Here is a 19,252-nt window from a genome sequence, read left to right as displayed (position 1 = left end):
CTATATGGACAATGAGCAGACAGACTCCATTTTACCCTAAGACTTCATATCATGTAAGAAATGCTTCTCCCGTGGGAAAGCCCTGCCTCTGTACCCATTAATATTTACCTAGCATAGCATACTTGGCAACACAAAATAGTTCTTTGGTTTCCATTTTTCTTGGACAGTGTACCTTGTAAGAGATTGATTGACTGGACATTAGTAGCCATTCTCTAACTTGTACTCAACTACTGTCATTTGACCCACTTCCCTTCTGCTTGCTTGCTGCTATGCCAACCTGTAAAGTCCTGTGGGAAATACCAATGTACCCATCGCATTGTCTCGCTTACTGCCCAATCCAGCTTCTCTACCTGCTTGCTTACAGCTACATCAACCCAGATTTTGCCTTTAAATATCCTAAAATGCTCAGGCTTGGGGCTGTTCCTTGCAGAAACAGTTATGGGTCCTGCGGGGAGCAGTTGCCAGCTGTCCAGCTAAATAAAGACTCTTCAATTTGGACAAAACTGGGACTGGGTGTGTTTTCTGAGGGACCTGCCCCACAACACTGTGTTGGTACGCAAGAAAAAGATGGTTTTCTGCCTTTAAGCTGCAGTTGGGGTGAAACCAATCACTTTGCTTTGCTGTCTTCCTTACATTTAACCTCTTTAATCACTGCTCTGAGCTCACTAGTGAGCACAGTGGTCAACGTGTGACGCTTCCCTCCATCTTTTCTCCTCTGAAAGTATCTGATCCTTTTGTTCTCTTATCTCAGTATCCTGAGAGGGGGAACTTTTGTCTGGTGATACCCACCTATTTCCTCAGAGTAGTGATTGAACCCAGGGGCACTTAACCACTGAGCCACATCTCCAGCCCTTATTATTTTTTATTTTGAGATAGGGTCTCGATAAATTGCTGAGGCTGGCTTTGAACTCGCAATTCTCCTGCCTCAGCCTCCTGAGCCTCTGAGATTACAGGCATGCACCACAGCATCCAGCTGGATTCACTAGTTCTTGATCTGCAAGCTCTGCCCTGAACTATCTTCTGTAAGTGACCCTCCCAGTTACAACCTCCCCCCCACCAATGTTGATCTTATCCAGACCTCAAGTTCATCCTGGGATTCTTTGCCTCTCTCTCCACCCCCCCACCCCCCGCTGGTGGCGGCTCCTTCCTCTACTGCATTCCTGTTTTGGTCAGCTTTTTTTGCTGACTAAAAGACCCAACCAGAACAACTTTAGAGGCGGAAAAGTTTATTTGAGGGTCACGGTTCAGAGGTCTCAATCCACAGACATAGACATTCCTCAGGGCTCAAGGTCAGGCTGAACATCATAGCAGAAGAATGTGGCAGAGGGAAGCAGCTCACAGGATGGTCAAAAAGCAGCGAGCACTTCTAATGCCCCACCTCCTCCAGCCACACCCAATCCTCCCTTCAATTACCAATTAATTAATTCCATCAGGCAATTAATTCACTGATTAGGTTAAGGTGCTCAAACCCAATCATTTCCCCTCTGAATCCTCTTGCATTGTCTCACAGATGAGCATTTGGGGAACATCTCACATCCAAACCATAACAATCCCCATATTAACTGACCACTTGACTTATCCTCCACATAGGAGATGCTGATCAGGCTTGAGGAAGGCAATTCTGCCTTGTCAAGGAGTCAGAGGCCACCCCAACAGAATCCCCTCTGGAACAACAGCCTTCATCATTGATATATGCACAGCATGTCTCCTCCTTTTCTTCTGTTCTCTTATCCCCTTTCCCCCAAGTTTGTCCCTTATCTTTTATTGCCACTCCTACCCCACTTCATAGCTATTGGCTTTCATGCCATCCTCAAATCTTTCAACCTTTTACAAGTAATGGCATTCTTTCCTGCATGAGTGGTTATAGCAGCTTCTAATTTCCTGTGTTCATCTCTAGATACAGAACTGACTGGTTTTAATGAAAACTCTGTACAGTGTGACCTCTGCTAACCTTCCTACAACTCATACCATTCCTCCTCCACAAAAGCCACATCTAATTGTCCCCAAACTCGCATGAGATTTTTTTTTAATATTTGATATCTTTGCTTATGGAAGTATGATAAGGAGAGGCCAGGTATTGTCAATTTTTTTAGGACCTGCCAAACCTTCCAGGTGTTATGTTAAGAATGAGAAAACAATTAGAATTTCAAGTGGATAATGCAAATAGATTTGTGTTTTAGAGAGCTTTCCAGAGGTCAGCATCATCTTTTACCTGCTTACAAAGACAAAAATGCAGGTATTATTCTAGATTCTTTTTATTCATTTGACAAATAATATTTCTACAACCTAGAACATCTCTCCCTTTGTAATTAGTGAATTCTTACTCATTCTTCAGATCTTCCTCTAACCCCACTCTAGGCAGAATACCCCCTCTCTCCTCTGTTTCCATGCATGTTGAAATTGGAATCTTGGCAATTTGAGGGAAAGACAATCTGGACATTGACACTCTGGTGGAGAGGTGTGGGCTTGTAGCCTTTGGGTGTGAAAAGAGGAAGAGAAGAAACATTACACTGTAAAGGGCTGAGCTGTGTCCCCACCCCAATTCCTATGGTGGAGCCCTAGTCCCCGTAATCCAGAATCTGAATGTATTTTGAGGCAGAGCCTTTAAAGAGGTAATTAAGTAAAAATGAGGTACTTAGTGTGGATCTTAAACCAATGTGACTAAGGTCTCTGTAACAAAAGAGGAAATCTGGAGGCATAGGAGAGGTACATGCACATAGAAAAGACCACAAGAGGACACAGTGAGGAAGCAGCCACCTACAAGCTAAGGAAAGAGGCCTCAAAGGAAACCACATCTGCTGACATTTTGATCTGGGGCTTGCAATCTACAATTGTGAGAAAATAAATGTCTCTTGTTTAAGTCACTCAGCCTATGGAACTTTGTTTTGGAAAACGAAGTCAACTGATATAAGCAATGAGTGAGTTGTAAAAGGAGGCAGTGTGGAGACAAAATATAGAAGTTCCACTGGGGTGTGCAGGGTGTTCTTGGCCAGATATAACTTGATAAGGGAATTCCTGGGAGATATACACTGATGATTTCCAATTGCAGGTCTACGCAGGTCTTGAGGTCCAAACCCACTTTCCACCTGCCTGCTGGACATTCATATTTGGATGTGGAATAGACATCACAGACTTTCCTGTTATCATTTTTCTCTCTACTCAAACTTCCTTCTAAATGATTTTTTTTCAGCATCATCTTTTACCTGCTTACAAAGACAAAAATGCAGGTATTATTCTAGATTCTTCCTGTCTTTTGTTTCTATGTTTGTTCAGTTAATCAGTCATCAATGCATTAATTTTGCCACCTAAATACATATAAAATATGCCCCCTTCTCTTTTATTCTACTACAAATTCATTACTTAGGGCTTCTTTGTTTCCTACTTTTTATTCATTTGACAAATAATATTTCAGGGAACCTATTGTGTTCCAGATACTGGACTCTGCCCTAAGGTTACAATGAAGACACAGTAGATAGATTTCTTGTCCTCACAAAGGATGTAGGCTAGTAGGGAGACAATTATATATATACATAATTATAATCAGCATTAAGAAGTCACAGGGGCTGGGGTTGTAGCTCAGTGGTAGAGCACTTGTCTGGCACATGTGAGGCACTGGGTCCTCAGCACCACATACAAGTAAATTAATCAAATAAAGGTATAAAAAAATTCAAAAAAAGAAGAAGTCACAGGGGTTGTACTAAGTGCCATGACAGAATGAAGGTGAGTACCTGAGCTCAGGAAATCAGAGATAAATTCTCAAATGAAGTGCATCTTAGCTGAGATTTGAAGGATGAAAAGGAATTAGTACTATAGTATAGACAGTGAGGAGAAGTGGGAAATGCTGTAGGCAGAGAAGCAGCAGCCCATGCAAAGACCCATAAGCCAGAGAGCTTAGCAGATTGAGGAACTGATAAAAATTGTATATGAAGTTAGTACAGGACTGGGACAGTATAGGAGTTTAGGCTTCCCAGGAAACAAACTCAGATGAATTTATATGTAAGATGTATGTCTGAAACAATACCTATACCTATGAGGAAGTAAAAGAAGCAGAATGGGCAGAAGAAAAGTTGAACTGAAATGCTCGGAACACAGGCCCCAACTGATGGCACTTGGAGTTCTGCAACTAGACGGGCCCAACAGCTATGCCCTTGGCATTCCCACACCAAGCAGTCATTGGATGAGCACTACTCCCAAGGAGGGAAGGCATGTAGTATTGAGAGTTTCCTTTGGCTGGGGGTAATTACTGGAGAGAGGCTCAGTTATGACCTGTTAGTGTCCATACTTGCACAGCTGCAAGAATGTGTGTCCTTGTTATAAAGGATAAGGTGGGGGCAGTGTACCACAATGTCCCTTTAAGTATGATAAGGAGAGGCCAGGTATTGTCAATTTTTTTAGGACCTGCCAAACCTTCCAGGTGTTATGGTAAGAATGAGAAAACAGTTAGAATTTCAAGTGGATAATGCAAATAGATTTGTGTTTTAGAGAGCTTTCCAGAGGTCAGGTGAAGAGGTATCAGAGGGCAGCAAAAATAAGTTCTTGGTGGGAGATGGATTAGGAGGCTGGCACAGTGATTCGGAAGGACCAGGAGAGTGTATTGTCCAAGAAGAGAGGAAGTTAGATGGATGCCTTTGAGAAATATTTAAGATATAGAATTAGTGGAACTTGGTTACTGATTTAATGAGGAACAGAGCAAGGGAGAGTCAGGGTGATGGCCAGATTCTGCACTGTTTACTGCAGCCTCCATTCTGAGCCCTTCTAGTCTATCATTGCACCATAGCCATGGTAATGGAGCCAATATGCAAACCTCATTATGAAATGTCCCTGCTTAGGAGTCTTGATTGGATGCCAGCTCTCTCCCAATGAAGACTAAATTCCTCAGGCTCAGGGAAGTCTTTGCAAGTAAATTGCATCTAAGCTGAGATGGATAACAGGAGTAACTGGTAGGCACAGGAGGAAGGAATATGTGAGATACATTCCCAATGGCCGGGGATGCACACACACACACACACACACACACACACCCTTTTAAATGTAGCTCTGGCCAGAAAGTCGTCTTCTCAGAATTAAGCACACTTCTGCAGTCTCTGCTATCCTTCTAGTCTTTGCTACATATCCCTCCCTCAGTCTTGGAGCCTTGGTTAGACACCACATTCTTGCCTGATTAACTCCTGAATGAATGGCAACTTTCCTCTTGGTCTGGATTCAGATTTGCTTCTAGAAGTAGCCCTTCATCTAAATCATGCCCCCCTTGCAACCTTGCCAACCTCAAGAGCCTCCAGGGCATATCACCTGAGGGCTTCTCTGAAAGGCACTTGGAAATTCACAGAGCTGCACATGAGTGCCTTAGCCCCTTTGTTGATAGATTTTAGCAGAGACGCCAAATCTTATTTTGAGAGAATCAGTTCTTCTATCCCTTAGTAAATGGGTCAGATTTGGGACAATTTCACTATGGTTCAACATATTCTGCCTACCTGTGAAGATGAAGTTCCTGGACATGTCAGACTCATGGGCAATGCAGTGCTGTGGACTTGATACCTAGTTTCTCTACAATTGCTGAAGAACAAGACAGCCCTCATAAATAAATTTTCAAAAAAACATAGGCTTCCCTGCTGCCAAACCCCACTCTGGAAAAAGCCCCCAATTTTTTTTTAAAGATATAGTATTTTCTTTTTTAAATAAATTTTATTTATTTCATTTTTATGTGGTGCTGAGGATCAAACCCAGGGCCTCACATGTGCTAGATGAGCACTCTACTGCTGAGCCACAACCCCAGCCACCCCCCAAAAATATTTTTAAGCTTAAATATATTAATGGAAATCTTTCCAAGCATATTTCAAACTTATTTACTTTTTAAGAAAACATATTTTTAGTTGTAGATGGACACAATACCTTTATTTTATTTATTTATTTTTATGTTGTGCTGAAAATCACACCCAGTACCTCCCGTGTGCTAGGCAAGTGCTCTACCGCTGAACCACAACCCCAGCCCTCAAACTTATTTATTTTTTAAAAGCCACTTATTATTTTCTTAATGACATAAGAAGATCTTTATGATTCATTTACTGTATCAGGTACAGGGATCTTTCAGAGATTATTAAGGTATAAAGAGATCTTTTCCTTAGTACTTACTAGGCAAGCACAGCTAGGAACTCCCAACTTGTGACACTGACTGTCCCTTCCCCTCTCTGTTTCCATCAAACTCTCTTTTAAAAAAGCAAGCTAATTCTCACATTGGTTCCCTCCTAACATGTGAAATAGTCCTGTTTGGAATTAGGTTTAGTCTTAAGCTTCAGAAATTATTTGAGGCTGCCTCCTATTTTACTTACTAGCTTCTCTGTGTCCCCATCACCCGGAATCATGATCTATTTCAATAACTTGTCTTGACCCTTCCCTGCAACAGGACCTGAGCTGGTTGTTCTGATGTATTCAGTACTCTTGACCATGGCCCTGCCCTCTGTCCTCCAGGTTTGTGGGCCTGTGACCCTAGTGGAGACCTCTGGCACCCACCCGGGGTAAATGCTCAACTCTACTCTCTCAGAAATCTCATCCTGCTCCCTTCAATCTCTTCGTGCTGCCCCAAGGTTTCTTCACCCTTCACCAGGCTCCACCACACAGTCCTCCCAAGGAAAGAAGAGAATTTTGACAGAGAGGGTTGGGGAGGCCTTTTCAGGGTTTGAGGGTAGTCTGGTTCCTTCCTACTCTGTAAAGAATTATTCTTCTCCAAATACTGAGCGTATTTTAACATCCAAGAAATTCCAGAGGGCCTTCCACATTTTCAGTAGGAAACCCCCTTGCTTTCTACCTTTCTGCCACCCCAGAGAGACAGACAAATATCAGCCTGCACCCGCCAGTCTTTTGCAGTAGCTGTGTACGGAGGACTTTGCAAGAACAATCAAAGTTCCCAAATTCAGGCACTTGCAGGAGGGAGGGGGTACTGATTAAAGAAGGACAGCCTGAAGTACCAAACAAATTGTTAAAAATTCTCAGGGTTAGCCCTTTTAATACAAAGGAAAACCAGAACTAGAGACCTTAGAAGACTGGTTGTAGTGGTAGAAAAACAAAACAAACAATAATGCTTACAGTAAGTATGCTAGGTTACCTCTTCATTGAGGTTTTTTTTTTGTGTGTATGTGGGGTGTGCTGGGGATTGAACCTAGGGCTTTAGTGCATGCAAGACAAGCACTCTACCAACTGAGCTATATCCCCAGCCTTTCATTGAGGCTTGAGCCAATGTGCTATGAAAGTAAGAGGACATAGATCTGCCTCCCAAAAACTTACAATTACTAGAACTGAGGGGTAGGGAAGGGAAGCAAGCAATAGAAGAGAATCCACTTGTGAGGGGTTTTTTAATTGTTTTTTTTTTGTACTTGAATGAGAGTATTGAGGAGTTTAAAAGAGCTATCCTTCTTAAGCACAATGACATTTGCCAAAATGTATTGATTTTCCTATTAATTTACTATTCTTTTTCTTTTCAGTTCTTTGGATTAAGTGGAAGAGAAGGAGGTGAAAGTGGAGGAAAGGGTGTGGTCTATGGGATTTCATAGGGACTAAATTCAGTTTCAGGATGGACTAAAAAGGAACAAATATATTGTTGAAGGAATTTAAGAGTTTCTGACTGAGAAGTTCTGGTAAGAATTCGTTGGTAATAGGTTATTGAAACAAGTTGGTATTTTTTAAGGAGACATTTCGAGAATCATTTTAAAACTAGTATGGAATCAGGAGAGAACACCTCCATATAGCTAATTGAAACTTTCTTATGTAATTGTTTGAGATATCTCTAGTCATTACAAACTAGGCCTTTAATTACCTTTCTGTCCCCATGTACCCTTTGCTGTAAGTCAGCAACTGTCTTAATTAACTTGAATCACTATAACAAAATACCATAGACTGGGTAACTTAAATAACAGATATTTTTTTTTTCATGGTTCTGAAGGCTGTAACATTCACTATCCAGATATTGACAGATTCAGTGTCTAGCAAGGGTTGCTTCTTGGTTCATAGATAGCCATCCTCTTGCTGTGTTCTCACATGGTGGGGAGAGAGAGGGAGCCCTCTGGTCTCTTCCTCTTTTCATAAAGACGCTAATCCCATTATGGCAGCCTCATCCCCATGACCTTGTCTTATGCTCACTACCTCCAGAAGTTCCCACCTCTGAATGCCATCACCTGGGGGGCCAGGGATTCAACATAAGAATCTGGGGGAACACAAACACTCAGCACTAGTCTTTCCATTGATCAAGAATGTCATGATTTGACATGAGTGAGACGCCTCCAAGAGGCCCCCTTCACCTCCAGTTACCTCATGTTGTCCTTCTTCTTCCCTCACTTGGCTGGAGTCTACTCAGAGCACAATCTCAGTTTTGGACATTCATTTATGACTGCCCCATGTTTTACTGGAAATGTCTTCTCTCCAGAACCTTCTCAAGTGGCTGGCACAGATGCTGTTCCCTACCTGAAGTGAAGAGCCTGGCCTGCTTTCCCACAGCCCTCAGGATGCCCAGCCTTCACTTGGTGGGCATGGCCTCCCTCTGCTCAAACCTCTCATTGTGGTTGCTCTGGTTCGGCTTTTGAAAACCACCTGTACAATTTCCTATAAATGGATTCTTTCTGGAAGCCAAGCACCTGGTCCTAATAGATCCTAGTCAAATGCTGGACACATCAGTTGTGGGTGGGTAGGCTCAGGTGGCTTATATTGAGTCTCTGTTTTCTTAGCATCTGGCAACCACATCTCTGCCAAGAGCTTTTGAAATTTTGCCTACTATTGGGCAGCTTGGATAGCCTCTAGACTGGGGGTGTACAGACGACAGAGTAAGGGACTGAGTAGTGAAAGCCACTGATGGGAGTGAGATGTGTGTTAGTGACTCCTGGAGGTGTGGAAGGTGTGGCTGCATCTGGAGATGATGTTGGAGATGATGGCTAGGAGATGATGTTGGAGGCCCCAGGCCCAGGGCTGGTCAGTATGTGTGGAAATGCTGGGTCTTATCCAGGCTCTGTGTCTGCCCAGCACAGGACTTATCCTGAGTCTCTCCTGCCCAAGTTCCCAGGTGACATCTCTGGAGTTTTGTGAACATCTAGCCCATTTGGAGAGATTCCCAGGACTTAAAGCTGATGGTTACCGATGATCCCAGAGAGTGGTCTTAGTTCAGTGTCCCAAACCTAAACATTGGGTCAACTTTTGTGCAAACTTTTTGTTTGGAGCCTTTGGCCACTAGATGGCAGAGGCTTTTCAGGCAGGCATCGGACTATGGCCAATTGTGTTCCTTTTCCTTTTTAGATTTGAATGAGAATATATTCCATTTAAAACAGGTACCCACAAACCTTCTCCTTTTTCTTTCCTCCTCCCCTAATCAATCTGACCACCATTCCTGATCAATTGGAAGAATGACTTGTGTGGTTTTATTTTCAAAACAGGCTGAGGAATGAGAATGACTGTCTTTGCAGTCAGGAGAGCAGCAGGTGCAAGAAATCCACAACTTGATCCAGTGCTGCAGGGGCTGCTGGGTGGGTGGGCAGTGCTGGTTTGTGTGAGCTGTGCAGTTTGGAGTAGAAGGTACTTGATTTTGACACCCAAATATCTCTGTCTCGACAGAAGTGAGCACAGAGCTGAGCAGCATGAGCTGCAAAGACAAGTCCATGGGCTCATAGGACACAGTTTTCTATGACAGCCCTAGGCAAGGGATGACAGGCTGCCCCTTAAAGAAGCAGGCTAGGAGCCGGGCGTGGTGGCCCACACCTGTAATCGCAGCAGCTCAGGAGGCTAAGACAGGAGGATCGAGAGTTCAAAGCCAGCTCAGCAAAAGCGGGATGCTAAGCAACTCAGTGAGACTGTGTCTCTAAATAAAATACAAAATAGGACTGGGGATGTGGCTCAGTGGTCGAGTGCCCGAGTGCCTGAGTTCAATCCCTGGTACCAAAAAAAAAAAAAAAAAAAAAAAGTAGGCCAGGAAAAGAGGTGCTCAGTGTCCTGCCTCCTTCCTGGCCCTGAACTATCCACACAGACTGTCTTTCTTCTTGTTCTCATCTAATCCTTCTTTGTCAGAAGTTCCCTTTCCAGGGAGCTTCCTATGGCTCTACTCTTTCCTCCTTTCAGCTTCCTTGTAGGACTGGGGTTAATCTTTTGTGGGTTCTGAGAGCACCTCTTTCGGTATTTAATTCAAAATGGAATTTCCTCTGCTTAAGGGATTCCAGTCCTGGTTTTATGATCTACACTAGACATCACTGGTTATTAAAGAGATTTTCTGGACACTCTCAAAGTCAAATTCCTTTCAGATCATTTGTGAAAAAAGAAAATCTATTGAAGAGGAAACTGAAAAACAATGGAGGGCATGGAAAGACAGATGATGTTCTATGGAAATCAAAATCCCTCCTCCCGAGGTATCCTAAACTTGAGTTTCTGGGCAGTAGGTGTCGAGGACTGCACCATCACAGCCCAGCAATGTGGCTTTCCCAGTAATGGGCATAAGCAGTTCCCTAGACTCAGAGACACAAAAACACCAGAGACAGACGGGCACAGGATACACTGAACAAACCCTGCCTCACGTGAGAAGAAAGGGAACCCCACAGGAAGGGCTTGGCATCAGAGGCACGAGCAGAGCTCTGGGCTACCCTCTATCTATGACTCTGCCCACACAGGTGTGGCATCTTGGTCTTTGCTCAGCACTCCTCATGCTAGGAGTCACATGCAAACACTACATGTTAATGACAGCTTATCAACAGAATTGACAGCTCTGACAAGCCCTATGCATTTACACTAAATCTCTGACATCTTTTTTTAACCCACATATTATGGCTCTGAAAAGGTGGTGTCACCTCTAGGATACTTTTTCTAGACTGGTTTATGGAAATGAGTGTTATATGGAATTTTGCATAAAATGATGGGTGAGAGCTTCTGTGACTGCATGGCACAGGCATCTAAGGAGATAGGAGGCTCCTGAGAAGACCAGTCTATCTGTCCTAGGTGGCCGGGTACATTCATGGAGAACTCACCTTGTTTCTGGCATTCCCAGGCAGCAATTTCCATAAGACCCAGAGAGCTACTTGCTGCAAAGAGATACACAAGGACAAATCTTCCAGTTCTGATGGGGCCATGCTCTCTGCAATAATTTTCCTTGGCCTGAAAATGACATCAAGTTCTGCACCAGCCTTTTCTGAGCTGGTCCTGCCCAGTAATTTCACTGGTGCATGTGTACGTGTAAAGTAGCGTGTGTAGAATGACATGAAGATGCCAAGCGCCGTGATAGGAAACCAGAGAGGGGTTGGGTCAAGGCAGAAAGTTCTCGGTAAGGGTTTCTTATGTCCATCCTTTTGTTGTTTGAGCCATTTGGGGATTGCTAACGTTTTCTAAAGACCAGAAGAGTGGGGGCCAAATACAGTCACAGGTGTGGTGCTGTTTCATTTTCTCAGATGTCCCTGGCCTGGCTACACGAGGGGCTGACAAGGGTCTGGGTGGGACCTGATGGCAAGGAGTACAGGAACGGGAGGCCTGGAGCTTACAGGGTGGTAAATAGATTCTTAGGACTCCACGGTGCAGGGCTGTCTCTCACCTGTGCTCAGTTTGAAGGTAACTGGTTTGAGTTCCTTTTGCCTCTTCTGATTACCAGCTGGTCTCTACCACTACTTCTGTCCATCAGAATAGGGCAAATATTTTAGGGTTAGGACCCCAAACAGTGAGATCATTCACCAGCATAGTTTCAAGGAGGCTGTGGAAGTTTTGTCTCCCTCCCCAGTCCTTAACTGTGTAATTACAGTTTTAAGCTTAAAATCTTCCTCTCCCAGACTAGTGTTTTTACCTTGTCTCCCACAGTCCTAGAAGGTCATGAACTGAAGGTCAGTGGAGGAGAAATCTTTCCTCATTTATGGAAATGCCTTCCTCAACAAGGACCTGCCCCATTCCTGGGAGCATCACAGGACATGAAGGCTGTGGTTTCCTAAGCTGATCTTCTCTTCCTAAGGCGCAGTGATTTTCAACAAAACTTTACACTCGGGATCAAGCAGTCCTTTATGAAGGAAACTGCTGACAGCTGCTTTGGCATGGGCTGGAAAAACTGACATAATGTCACCAATCAGCCAAATATCAATATTTGATCTACCAGATAATCAGAAGCATTTGAATGATTTGCTAAACTTTTCTAGTTTTATGGAACTCTTTAAATTTACAAATATAATCTTTAGATTTCCTTTGAAATCCACTGTTTATATATTTTGAAATCCACACTTATTTTTCCTAAAACTTAAATACTTTAAAACAGAAAAATCAAGGAGTCTATATTTGGGCTTTACATGATGTTTCCCTCCACTGCATTCCCCTCTTCCACATGGTGGTTGTCCTTGTTCTCTCCTGTTTGATGACATGGATACACTTTCTTTTCTTTCTTACTCTCTCTTTCTTTCTGTGGGGAACAAGAACACCTTTTCAAGTCAGGAGACAGCAAAACCCTTAGTAGTTGCTGTCAAATTGTATTATCTTGACCCGAGAGCCCCTGAGTGTTTGTCTAAGCTGCTAATTGGACTGCTACAGCAAGCACTGTCTCATGTGTCCAGCAGTCACTGTGAAGAGCCCAGCAGGTGTTCACAGCACTAGTGAGGGCCAGGATCTACCACAGCATGTCAGGTAGGCAGCCTCCTCTTGCTAACCCCCCAGGACCAGCTGCATCTCACACATGAATGTCATTGGTTCTTCAACATGGATTTCAAATGTGGAAAACACTGGAAGTCAAAACTTAAATGATTTTTTGTGCCAGGCATAGTGGCACATGCCAATGATCCCAGTGACTCTGGGCGCCAAGGCAGCATCTAATGTCAAAATAAAAAAGGCTAGAGATGTAGCTCAGTGGTAAAGCACCTGAGTTGAATCCCCAAGTTTTTTTTTTTTACCCACCCCACCCCAAAAGCTCTCTTGTTAATTTTAGGGAAGCAAATAGGATTCTTTCAAAACCAGAAGTGCTCTTTAAGATAACATGACACTGGGCTGGGGTTGTGGCTCAGTGGTGGAGCACTTGCCTAGCATGTGCAAGGCCCTGGGTTCGATCCTCAGCACCACATAAAAATAAACAAAATAAAGGTATTGTGTACAACTACAACTAATATATATATATATATATATATATATATATATATATATATATATATATTTAAAAAAGATAACATGACACCTAATTTTGTGGAGAACAAGGTAAAGCCAATATGTATTTTAGAAAATATTTAATTTGGTTGGAATACTTTTAACTCCTGGAGTTCTAATTCGGAAGATCGCATTTTCCTGCTCTTCTTACATTTTCCTGTGCTGCCCAGACACCACCTTTTCTCTGGCAGGCTTGGCACAATGATGCCTGGGTCTTATTCTCTATAAAAGATTTTATAGTCACTCTTTCTATCCTGAAAACAAAATTAGAAAACATGGACCATAGTGTCGAGCCATAACGCAGATTTTGTGCTTAGCTAAAATAGCCCAGGAGCCTTGCTAGAGCCAGCAGGTCCAGTGAGCCCTGAGCAGAGGTCCATGCTGAGCTGTGGATGTGACGTACAGGGACGGTGTGTTTGTTTCTCTTTTACAAATGTGCAATTTGTGGCAATGCCTTTCTTTTCTGAGCTCTTATCTTGTTTGCAATTTCTTGTGTGCTTTTAAAACAGGATTGTTTGAAAGTTTTATTTCACAAAAAAACAAAAACATAAAATTTTAAACTTAGTTCTAGATTTCCTTGAAGAGAAAATAAGTATTTTCAAAATCATTACTTTTAAAAACAAAAGATAAAAATTTGTTTCTGGAAGGCCTATTTGCAAGCTCATTTCTGAAGTCCTGATAAGTGTCTTCAGGTATTTGAAGAAATGGTTTTAATATTATTTGAAAGCTTTGAGTCTGGCAAATTGGAGAAATTGTCTTACTTTGACAAATTCAAATTGGATAAATTCAAAATTAAGACTCTGGACATCATAAAAAAGGAATTTTATGTACAATGAAAGCCAGCATCTTGGAGACAATGTTTGCTTGATGGGAAAAACCATAAATATTCCTATGTAAAATGCTGACTTGGAAATAACTTTAATGCAATGAATGGTCATTGAAACAATAACTACAATACATTTAGCATTGAGCCAAAAAGAAATCAATTAACTTTTTAAAAACTATGTTTACTGTTTAGAATCAAAGTTGAATTTTCAAAAAATAAAGTAAATGGATAAAAGCAATATCAAATATTGTAACCTGGAAGATGTAATGTCAATTATGATCAATAAATTTCATATTGATAAATAAATTTTCATATTGATAAATACATTTCTTCATTGTCTGGCAATGCTCATTCATCTTTCGGAGTCTGTTTTATGATGTAGTTTGGGGGTGTGGTATCAATAACAGAGCCTTGAAGACAGCATCCGTGATCCAGGTCCCTTTGACCTATTCTTCCCTTTCCTACTAGGAGGAGGTGACATGAAATTCATTGTCATATTAAAGTTTCGTGCTGGCCTGTGGGTGAGCTTGAGACTCTGATGCCACTAAAGCTTAGTCAAGATGACTGGACTGCAGGGATGGGCCCCAATTTTCTGAGGCTTTGGGGGGTCGTCTTTAATCTTGGCTCTTAATCCTTTCCAGGCTCAGAACTCTGTACCCAAGTGGGAAGACACCAGGGAGGGAAGTGCAGAGGTGATCATATAGCTAGTTGAATTTTGTAGCCCATATGCTCAGGGAGCCTGGGCAGCAAGTGACAGTAAGCACTTTGAATGGGAGAAGGAAGTGGGCTTCTGCCAGTCCCTGGGAGAGGCCTGATCTGCTTTCATGGGACATTAAGTGAAGGGAGATTTATATCTGCCATCAGGGATGCCTGAGGAGGTCCTGGCACTGCTCAGCACTTCTTTTTGCCTCATATCTGTCCTGGGCTTAGAGATGAGGACCTAGGTTCACCTTTCGCAGCTCCCAGAATGTTAGAAACATTATCTTTTCCGGTTTTCCTTGGAGTTGTCCCACGGGTTTTCCCTAGTGGGACATTTTTTTTCCCCATTGTTGGGACAACATTCCTGATTATTTTCTTCCCTCAGTTTTATCATTTCACTTCTTCCATGAAGGTCAGCTCAGATAACCCACATAATCTTGAGAAAGAATACATTTCTACTTAAATCACTATGTTTTGTAGTGCTTTGTTATGTGATTAGAACATCCCCTATCACAGGACAGGATAATCATGAAAATACCACACCATTTTCCATATCTCTCTTCTGTCAGTCTCCTTAAATTTAGAGAAAGACTTTTCTTCTTTTCAAATGAAATATAGGTTTATTGATGACAATGAGGACTAAATCCCTGGAGTCATAACTGTTAGGGAAGTTTGAAAGCATCTACATTGTAGAAACCACTCTTTTCCCCTCCCTGACACCTGCTCCTGCCATGTACCAGTATACTTTCTGGTACATGCTCAATGTGCACAATTCACCAGCCAGGAAGGGGCTCTGGCAACAAAACACATCCAGGGTAATTCTCCTTGAAGATGATGGCAATGAGGAAGGGGCTGGGACTTAGTGCCAGGAAGGTGAGAGGACAACTGGTTTCTTCCTTTCTCCTGGCACCAATCCTTCCCAAGGTCCCTCCCTGAGACATGATTAGTTGTTTCTCTTTCTACTACTATTTCCACTTTTCCCAAAGGTATTTAGTGTCCTTCTCTACCCTGAAAAAGATACTGAAGAATCCCCTTCCCACAAGTTCAATGAGACCAGGTTTGAGTTTTTCAAAAGGAACATTTACTAGGAAACTAAAGGGTAACCAAACAGAATGCAAGAGAACAGAGGCAGAGTTGCAAATGGGCTGAAGGAGTTCAAATTTATAACCAGACTCTGGCCACAGCTGTACTGGCTGGGCAGAGCATTCCAGACACAAAATACCTACCATGTGGGTAGTCACATTTGCCTGATTGCCCCTACAAAGCCACCATGTTTCATACCAACAAGCCAGTAGCATACTCATTAGGACCTCAGGGCTGCTAGCTCTGGGCAGGAAGATGCTGAGGTGGAAACAATAGGCACAGCTGGCTCTCCAACCCAGGCTCCCATTGCCAAGGGCATGCCAAAGTGGAATGGGATGACCACTGACAGCTATTGGAGACAGTCTGGTTTCTTTGGGATCATACCTTTGGGCTCTTCTGCCTGGATCTAGTGACAATATTTCTGTGCACTCTCTTGCTGGCACTAGCCCTTCGTGCTTTGGTTCTAAACACTGCTATGGTGGAAGATGCTAAGGTGGGAGGGATGAGCTGAGGAGAACCTTGGGCAAAGAGAGATGAATTTTTCTCATGTCTTTAGACATAGGCAGGACTGGGATTCCCTTTGAATCCCAAGGTTGAAAGATAATGATATGGAAATGAATTAGGCAGGTTGGGGAATGCATGAAGCTTGAGTGTATTAATACTGCCTCACACACCAAAGGCCTCCACCATTTTTTGATTTGATATCAGGATACATCTGACATCTTGTACCAGGCAGCCAAGGTAATAAGAATTTCTGAGGATATGCAATGATTCTGCTTCTGCCCAGCTGGTCCCACATCAAAATGTTAATTGAAATGAAGATAATGCATTTTCCAGTAAGATAAACTACAATCCAATTCTGGAATCTGCTGCAAAGAGACTGTATGAAAAGGGAGATGTTATCTTGAAGTCATGGTGCAAATGCATGGATAGGGTGCCTTGTACCCATAATGGGAGAGAGAGGACCGCTAGGTAACAGCCCCCTGGTCCTGCCAGGGTATGCTGAGGCCTTTGGTTTCATTTCTGTGGAGGCAGAAGCAATAATGATGGGGCGCATAGCTGGTAGCAGATTGGCAAAAGGGAAGCTGAATAATGGAAGAGTTACCCGGGGAGAGCCCTGACCTTCACTCCCAAGTGCTATGGAAATGATATGTGTCTGAAGTGAGAAGAAAACCTGTGTCTGTGGCTGTCCAAGGCTAGGCTCTGAGCTTCTGCATATGGAGATACCCCAGAAGGCACTCAGGCCAAGGAGGCCCAAAGCTGTGCCTTCCCCCAGGGAACCACTGTGTGATCTCCATGATCTTATTTCACACAATGCTCTACCTACTTCTGAGGCTGTTCCCTCACTGGACAAATGTGCCTGGGAAAAGATATTCCAGAATGCATATGACCTGAGAGGTATACCTCTCTAATAGAGATGACAATTCAATTTGATTCTAATAACACTACCAATTGAAAGGAAGTGACTTGGTTACTTAAAAATAATGTTGTAGAATCTCAAAACTCACAATCCAGTTTTGGCATAAAAGAGGGCCACGATCAACTGGTAGTCTGCCATGTACATGGGAGGAGGCAGTGAATTTTCTGCAAACTAACCCTCTTTACACTAGATTTTTCTCCAGGGGAGTGGCCTGCTTATCCTATTATTCTCTGGGGGCTATTCTTTGCAAAGCTGGAGTACTCCTTAAGGTAAAGTTAGTCTCCAAAGACAGTTGTTAGCTAGGGTAGGTAGTGGAGTTTGAACTGAGATCTGCTGCTAGCACCTGGATATATTTTTAAATATTTTATCCTTCCAGGGCATTCAAGCAAATAATCATGTCGGAGTGACCACTGCCATAGCAGGTGCTATGTTCCCATCACCAAGGGCTTTATATCAATCACTAAGAGTCCTGATACTCTTGGGACTCTCACTATGTCAACTCGCTTTCTTCCATAGTCCAATCTTGGTTCTTGGCAATGAGAGACAAGCTTCCCCTGTAGTTCATCACCATGGGCCACCCGAAGAAAGTGGCTGGACTATTCAGGTTCACCAAATCCAAATAGCAAAGATGGCCAGTTATTGCTGTGTTTACAGCTGAGCATTTGGTCACTGGAGTCATCCGGGTGTTGCTGGATGGAAAAAGTTACTTAAGATCTTTGTTAGATGTTGTCCTACTGTGCCTTGAGTCAAGCAGTTCTTTAATTCATAGTCATCGTTTCTGTAGGAAGAAGAAACAAAAAGAGTGATTTGGTTTTCAGTTTTACATTTTTAGTGTGTACCAAACAAGTGCCAGGCATTGTGAGGGAAGCTGGGAATACAAAGACCATGGGTAAGATAACTGCCCTGATTTCAAAGCACTCAGAGGGAGAAGTGAATAACAGGTGAACATATGCTGCTATAGGAGACTTGAGGGGACTGAGGAGGTCTACTGGGAGGATTCTGAAGAATGAGTCTTGAGTGGTGCCATTTAGGCTGAAAAAAGAGCCCATCAGAAGATGGGGGGCAAGAACTTTAGGCAAAGAAGAGAGCCCAGGCAAAAGCATATAGGGCCTGGTGCATTTTGGAATCGTCAAAATTTAGGTGACTGCACTTTTTGTGAGGAGTGGAATGGCAGCAAGCAAGGCTGAACTGGAGGAAGGGGGTCTGAGTGGTGCAATATTGCAACATCTATTCCTTGTTTTGAGGGGTAGGCTTTCTTAGTAGAGACCCAGATATAGATTAGCAGGATATTTTGTGTTGTACACTAATCTCAGCATTCAACTGAAATACAACTCATCTTCCAGGACAGATTAAGGTTGCTAATTCTGTAGTCATAGAGACAAAGAAAGGTAAATTTCCATGGATATAGTAATAACAAAAATATTACTCACAAACTATGGGAGAGCAGCAAATATTCTCAAACTGAAGTATATGGACTGCATTTCAGAGATCAAAGGTTCACACATAAGGATATAACTTAAGGAAAATAATAAAAGCCAGAGTGTACACTGTACATGCTTTACTATGTCCTTGGCTTTGAAGTGTGTGAATGAGTGTGTATATATACACCCACACATCTGTGAGAAAAGGGGTATTTGATTCCGTATATAGCAGGAAAAGGTGAACGGATATTTGTTTTAATATTATGATTTAAACATAAGTTTCCCAGAGAGGGTGCTACTCTGCAGTGCCCCCCAAAGGGCTGTTTTCCATCCTACCCCTCACATAGTCCCTTGCCCAGGTGTGAGACCTATCCTTGAACGCCCTGTTTGCTGGTGCCTGAGTCCCATTAGCGAAGGCAAGAGTCAACAGCGTCAGCCCCACCAATGAATGAAGTCTGGAATTAGCTATGTTGTATTAGCCCAATGGGCTCTGTGTACCATTCCTTCATTTTTGAGTGCCTACTGTGTGCCAGGTACTAGGATATGAACTTTACAAATCCTTAAAAGATCCCAGTGAGATTAATTTACACGAAGCCATATCATGAATAAGTGTCAGACTTGGGATATAAACCCAAGTCTTCTAATTTTGAAGTCCAAGTTTTAGCAATTACATCATTCCTAAAC

At 42.8% G+C, this 19,252-nt stretch overlaps 1 protein-coding gene across 1 annotated transcript in view; it reads right to left on the bottom strand.

The window, feature by feature from the left end:
- Window positions 1–15,702: 15,702 nt before the first annotated feature.
- Window positions 15,703–19,252, bottom strand: part of Syt9 (synaptotagmin 9) — a 176,640-nt gene continuing 173,090 nt past the window's right edge. The window contains 1 exon segment of the mRNA XM_048788274.1: window positions 15,703–17,925. Coding sequence (XP_048644231.1) covers window positions 17,917–17,925 — 9 coding nt within the window. The 3' untranslated portion in view covers window positions 15,703–17,916.

This window comes from Marmota marmota, unplaced genomic scaffold (assembly GCF_001458135.2).
Source record: "Marmota marmota marmota unplaced genomic scaffold, marMar, whole genome shotgun sequence".
Classification (NCBI taxonomy): Eukaryota; Metazoa; Chordata; class Mammalia; order Rodentia; family Sciuridae; genus Marmota; species Marmota marmota.
The sequence above is the reverse complement of the archived record's forward strand: the minus strand, read 5'-3'. Positions and strand labels throughout refer to the sequence as shown.